At 40.9% G+C, this 6,109-nt stretch overlaps 2 protein-coding genes across 2 annotated transcripts; one reads left to right on the forward strand and one right to left on the reverse strand.

Moving 5' to 3' along the window:
• Positions 1-526: 526 nt before the first annotated feature.
• LOC138937266 (tropomyosin-like) lies at positions 527-2,593 on the forward strand. The gene is made up of 2 exons (XM_070303336.1): positions 527-1,331; positions 2,589-2,593. The coding sequence occupies exons 1-2, from the start codon at positions 527-529 to the stop codon at positions 2,591-2,593; spliced, it is 810 nt and encodes a 269-aa protein (XP_070159437.1).
• Positions 2,594-3,696: 1,103 nt separating this feature from the next.
• LOC138937268 (uncharacterized) lies at positions 3,697-5,886 on the reverse strand. The gene is made up of 3 exons (XM_070303352.1): positions 5,362-5,886; positions 4,670-4,953; positions 3,697-4,354 (listed from the first exon to the last, which is right to left on the reverse strand). The coding sequence occupies exons 1-3, from the start codon at positions 5,884-5,886 to the stop codon at positions 3,697-3,699; spliced, it is 1,467 nt and encodes a 488-aa protein (XP_070159453.1).
• Positions 5,887-6,109: the final 223 nt, after the last annotated feature.

Genomic DNA, 6,109 nt, shown 5'->3' on the forward strand with positions numbered 1-6,109 from the left:
TGCGATGCTCGGCGATAAGCGATTTGACGTAGACGCGAATGATTCCATATTTATAGATGAGATTAAATATGTCGGTACTCCCGGTTTGTATGAATTAATTTTTATGAAAATTCCTAATAGTCTCATATATACAGAAAAAGATAAATTAACATACAGAAGTATATTGTTAACAACGAACGCTCATAGACGTGATCATGACGCTAAAAAATCTGTCTTAGGAAATAAAGGATATAAATACAAATTTATTATCGCTCCGCTTATTCATAACAGCGGCGCGAAAAAAACAGGCGCGGGTCGCGTATCGTCGACTATGCGTGTCACGGACAATAAAATCGATTACGTCCATTGGGACGATCCAAACGAATTAGTGGATCGTTTGCGATTATTAGACGCTTCGCGTCGAGCCGGCAACAACGCTCACGAAAACGAGATTCTATCGATAATCGAGGAGCTTCGCGAAACAGGAGCGATCGTATAAATCGAACTGTCGCGCGGATGACTGTCGCAGTCGTACGCGGAATTCGCGATGTCCGTGAGCAAATTTGGCTCGCCTTTAAAAAATCGAGGCTACGACGCGAGAACCGGAAGACTACGTCCGGCTATCGAGTCTCTGCGAAGTTACGTGCGCGATAACGCGCTGTGTCTAAGCTCTTCCATTGAATACGACGCGAGAGAGCGTAAAATAAAACGCTTGGCTCAACCTGAGGAGGACGCCGATGCGACAAGCAAAAGCTACGTCGAGGGAATCACATCGCAATTAAGAAAAGACGCGAACGAAGCGGGACAAGGCGTCATTCTACTATTCACGAGACTCGCTCAGCTCGATAGCGCTTTAGGTAAACGAATAGACGTCGCGGAGAGTTTCGTTTCCGAGATAAAAACACGCGATGACGTTCTGAGTAAACGAATAGACGCTGTGGAAAATTCCATTTCGAGAATAGAAACGAGCGCTAACGCTCTAGATAAACGAATCGATGTTTTAGATAAACGAATCAAAGGTTTAAGCGATCAAATCGAAGTCGCGAAAAAAACTATATCGCTCAACGCGACGGAGTTCTCGACGAGAAACGCGAACGATCGTAAAATAATGTTCAATCAAGGTAAAACAATACAAGAACTAAATCAAAAATCGCGTATCGCGGCGAATTCCGCAGTGAAATCCGAGACGAAGATACGAGAATTGGAAAATTCAACGTTACGATTGAAGAGAGACGCAGACGAGCTATCGGGAAGAGTGAAAGAACTGGCAAAGATTAGCGGAAGCGGCGAACCGCTCGAAAGAAAGATTAGCGAGAGCGGCGAACCGCTCGAAAAAGAGATTAGCGGGAGCGGCGAACCGCTCGAAAAAGAGATTAGCGGGAGCGGCGAACCGCTCGAAAAAGAGATTCAATTCAACGTTATTCTCGAGAGAAAGAAAAAAGAACTATGAGCGTTAAAAAACGAAAACTAGTCGAGGAATTGCACGCTCCCGCGAGAAGAAACTTCTCGCGTCGTCGCGTTGCGGTGCGCGGGTACGACGACCTATGGCAAGCGGATGTGGTCGAGATGCGTCCTTACGCGAGACTCAACAAAGGCCACAACTACATACTCACCGTTATCGACGTATTAAGCAAATACGCATGGGCTATACCGCTTAAGAGCAAAAGCGCAAATGAGGTTACTCGAGCGTTATCTAAAATAATACGAGACTCTAAGAGGTGTCCAAAAAATCTACAGACCGATAAAGGAAAAGAATTTTACAATGCCGATATGCGAAATTTTACGAAGAAGCACGAAGTAAATCATTATTCGACATATTCGGTGATGAAAGCGTCGATAGTCGAACGATTCAATCGTACGCTCAAAAATTTTATGTGGAAGTATTTCACGCTAAACGGAACGTACAAGTGGATCGACGAGTTACCACGACTCGTCGAAGAATATAACACGCGAAAACATCGCACTATAAATATGAGACCTATCGACGTAACTCCAAAAATTGCCGATAAACTTTTAAATACTGTATACAGCAATATAAAAATCGCGGCTCCGGCGAAATTTAAAGTAGCCGATCCGGTACGCATCAGTAAATTTAAAACGATTTTCGAGAAAGGCTTCACACCCAACTGGACTACAGAGATTTTTCGAATAACTAAGATACAACGGACTAATCCCGTAACGTATCTATTAAAGGATTCGCGCGGCGAGCCGATCGCGGGAGGATTCTACGAGCACGAATTGTCGCGCGTTGGCGATCCCGACGTGTATCTCGTAGAAAAGGTGCTGCGTCGAAAGGGTGACAAGATTTACGTGAAATGGTTAGGAATGGACGAATCGCACAATTCTTGGATAAATAAAACAGCTGTATTATGATAAAAATGTATTTTTATTAAATAAAACTACATATTATACATATTATACATATTATATAATATTATACGAAATTGTAGACATGTTAAAACTAAAATAATCGTATAATTATAAAACAAGGAAAATCTTAGAAAAAATAAAATAATCGTATAATTATAAAACAAAAAAAAATAATAACACAATACAATTAAAATTAAAACTTGTAAAAATCGATTAACCGTTTAAATAATCGATTATAGAGTAATTATTATTATTAATCTTTAAATCGTATGATTATAAAACAATCGTAATTTTGTACGAGTTCTCTCTTGCGCTCCATATAAACTCTTTCTCGCGCCGCTACGCGGCCGCCATATCCTGCGTTCTCTCTTTTGCGCTTTATGCGGACTCTTTTTTACATTTTATATATATTCTTCATCGCATTGTTAAGCGAACATCGTATCTCGCGGTAACTTTATTCTCGCGGTAGCTTTATTCTCGCGTTACTCTATATATAACACTTTCAAGAATATAATAAAGAGTCATGGAAATCATCGATCTGTCCAATTCGCGGCAAATCTCGACTCGATTTATGACAAATTCTCGCATTCTATCTCGTTTGCATGTAGCATGTAGCATAATATATGTTCGATGCTAATGAAGTAGAATGCGAATTTGTCAAATCGAGTCGAGATTTGCCAAGACTTGGACAGAATGGTGGTTTCCACGACTTTTATATCGCAAAAATACAAAAAGTTCATTTTTTCGCGTTCTATACGAGTTCTCTCTCGCACCGCTACGCGGCTGCCGTATCCTGCGTTCTCTCTTTCAAACTTTATACGTACTCTTTCTCGCGCTTTGTATACATTCTTTATTACGTCACTATGATAACGCTAAAACTCGCATTAACATCTTTTTCACATTATTCTATATAAAACACTTTCGAGAGCATAATAGAAAGATCGTGAAAATGTACGATCAGTCTTATTTATAATAGATTTTATATTTAATACCTATTATATATAAGACCGATCGAACATTTTCACGATTTTTTATTAAAATCTAATAAATAAAACCGATTAATTTTTATTATTTTATTAAAATCTATTATAATAAATTATATTCAAATTATATTCAAATTATATTATTAAAATCTATTATAATAAATTATATTCAAATTATATTATTCGCGCAAATTTGTTCTTCGAAACGATTCGTAGAACGTCCATCGATGTTTTTTCAACGCAATCGTGAATTATATCGAAAATACAATGATAATATATTATTTATAAAATATGTTTATACTGAATAAACTACTAACTAAAGTTTAAATGTTTTAAAAAACATTATATAATATTTTTTCGCTCCCTACAACGGTATTTTATAATGTCCCCACGGTAACGTATCCGTAGTTCCCGATATCGTGTATCGTTTGTCATCGTGCGGACTGAGCGCGATTTTCAATTCCGATACTGTATACATCTCGTGTAACTCGGATCTTATACAAAACTGCTCGCGCTTCATCTCGATCCCCTGTCGAAGACAGCGCGCGTAATCGTCAAACGTTATCGTTCTCGCGACAACGCCGCTCTTAACACCCTTGATTCTTTTTGTATCGCTTTTACCGGCGACTCGCAGCGCGTACATTTTCGCTCTAAGTCCAATAAATTCGGTCATAATCGCGCCAGCGTTCTCATCCTTCATCGCACCAGGTATTTTTTTATTAACGAGAGGCATTCCATACGCATTGTCCATTGCGTAATCGCTCGTATCGAACTTGTCGATATCGCGTTTCATATTCTCGTATATGTCCTCGCACTCGACGCGATAAATGAGACTATCCGTATCGGTGTACATTATTTTACACTTATCTCGATACAATGGTAGCATGTACTCGTAGTGAAATTCGTATAAACGAATTTTAGATATATCGAGAATACACATACCTACATAAATTGGTTTATTGAACTTAATCTCGAGTTTACGCAATTCTACAGCTACGAGATCCTCCGCGAAAACGCTTCTACTGTGAAAATTCGGCTTCGCGATCATCGCCTCCGCGCCGTATCGTCCGTCCCATCGAGTCACGAGTCGAACATTCGAATGATTGCGCACGTTTTCCATAGTTTTGCCAAACACAGCATTATTCATTAATTTGTATAGATTTTTCTCAAACTCGTTTTTCGCGTTAATTCGTAATCGTGTATTCAGTTCGATGTATTCGCGCAACCATGAAGATTGCGCGAATCGCAATATTCTGTGTATTTTCGTAATGCGTAATCCGTGTCGAACGCATTGCTGCAAATTGCGATAATATATCACGTAACGGTTCTTATCGTACAGTGTGGCGAGAAGCTTCTCGTCTCGTTTTCCGGGCGGCTTATCGCGCGTCGGGCAGAATGGCAAGTCAGCGTGAGAATCGTGAAGGTCGGACGGATATGCAAGGTCGACCTCTAGAATATAACCGATAGGCGAGTCCGATGTCACGGACATTAAATCAACGCTCATAACGTTATCGACCCATCGAAAATTTTCGTAAGGCAACGATTGACACATCGCCCATCCGTACAAATTATTTATATCGAAGTACATGAGATACGACGATGGTTCCGAAGAATCGTATGACTGTAAATATTTGTTATTAGCGCGCGCGTATCTGTTAGAACATTGACTTAGCCCACCGCGTATTCCACGCTCCACGAACATTACCATATCAATGTCGGTTAATAATTCGAATCGCACACTCGTATACTTCAACATAGCGTCCCATGTGTATCCCGGTAACGTGTAATAATACGCGGGATCTAAATTATAACTTCTCATACACGCGTCACGAAAATTTTCGAAAACATCGGCCAATAGAAGAACGTCGGTTTTTAAATATAAATCGCTATAATCGCCTAACGTTTCGACGCGAAATCGCTCCCAGACTCTTATCGCGCGCGCGTAATCGTTCTCAGATATCGCGTCACCGGTTAGCGAACTGTGAAAAGCCTCGCGCGGCGGTAGACGAGTCTCTAACAATTTATCTACGTCGTCGACATACTCGTACGGAAATACACCCTTTCGCGCGAGAAGCTCGAAATCGGCGTCGCTAAGATCGGAAAATTCCGAACGCGCGATCCTCAACTCGCTTTTGTCTAGATACGACGCCAATTTCTCGAGACTCGCGCTTAAAAATTTGAAAGAATCCACGAAACGCAACTTCAAACGTTTTCCGAACCATCCCTCGTCCCACGCATCTTCGACGTTTTTCGTGAAAGAGATATACGTTTCTTTCGTTATCGGCAATATTTCCACGCTACCGGGAAAAGCGTTAGCTACATCTTTAATGATAAAATGCGCGTCGTAACCCGATAAATTGTGAAAGAATACGGGAATTACGTAAGTATCCTTATAATTTAAATTACAATTCGAATGAGCCGGACCTCTGTACCGTCCAGTCAAATGACAGTGATCGCGCACGCGAGCGTCTCCCAATTCGAACGGTTTCTCGCATATGCTACAGCGCGTCGCGTTTACGAATCTCTCCCATTCATCCGATGTAAGATTCGTCATAGGAGCATCGATATCGAGAACAGTTTTCGCGCGAAGCGCTAGATCGTGCAATTCTCTAACGAACCACAATACGCAATTTTCACCGCGATAAGCTCTGTAAGTAGAGCTAACGCCATCGAGCGCGCATCGCGCGTAATATCCAGCGCTATAAACTTCGTGATGCTGAACGATAGATGTATTCGACGTTCTCCTCTCCTCTTTCTTCTTCAGCACGCATTCGAGA

The sequence above is a fragment of the Polyergus mexicanus genome, unplaced genomic scaffold (genome assembly GCF_030449975.1).
Source record: "Polyergus mexicanus isolate NDT 795.1 unplaced genomic scaffold, iyPolMexi1.0 SCAF_1, whole genome shotgun sequence".
NCBI classification, from domain to species: Eukaryota; Metazoa; Arthropoda; class Insecta; order Hymenoptera; family Formicidae; genus Polyergus; species Polyergus mexicanus.

Excerpts from the sequence above, each read along its gene's own strand:
- LOC138937266 (XM_070303336.1), top strand. The coding sequence starts at position 527 with ATGTCCGTGAGCAAATTTGGCTCGCCTTTAAAAAATCGAGGCTACGAC.
- LOC138937268 (XM_070303352.1), bottom strand. The coding sequence starts at position 5,886 with ATGACGAATCTTACATCGGATGAATGGGAGAGATTCGTAAACGCGACG. Across the intron at positions 4,954-5,361 it reads CGTACGAGTATGTCGACGAC|TCATACGATTCTTCGGAACC; the intron begins GTAGATAAATTG and ends AAATATTTACAG. Across the intron at positions 4,355-4,669 it reads GAGAAGCTTCTCGCCACACT|TAGAAGCGTTTTCGCGGAGG; the intron begins GTACGATAAGAA and ends GAATTTTCACAG.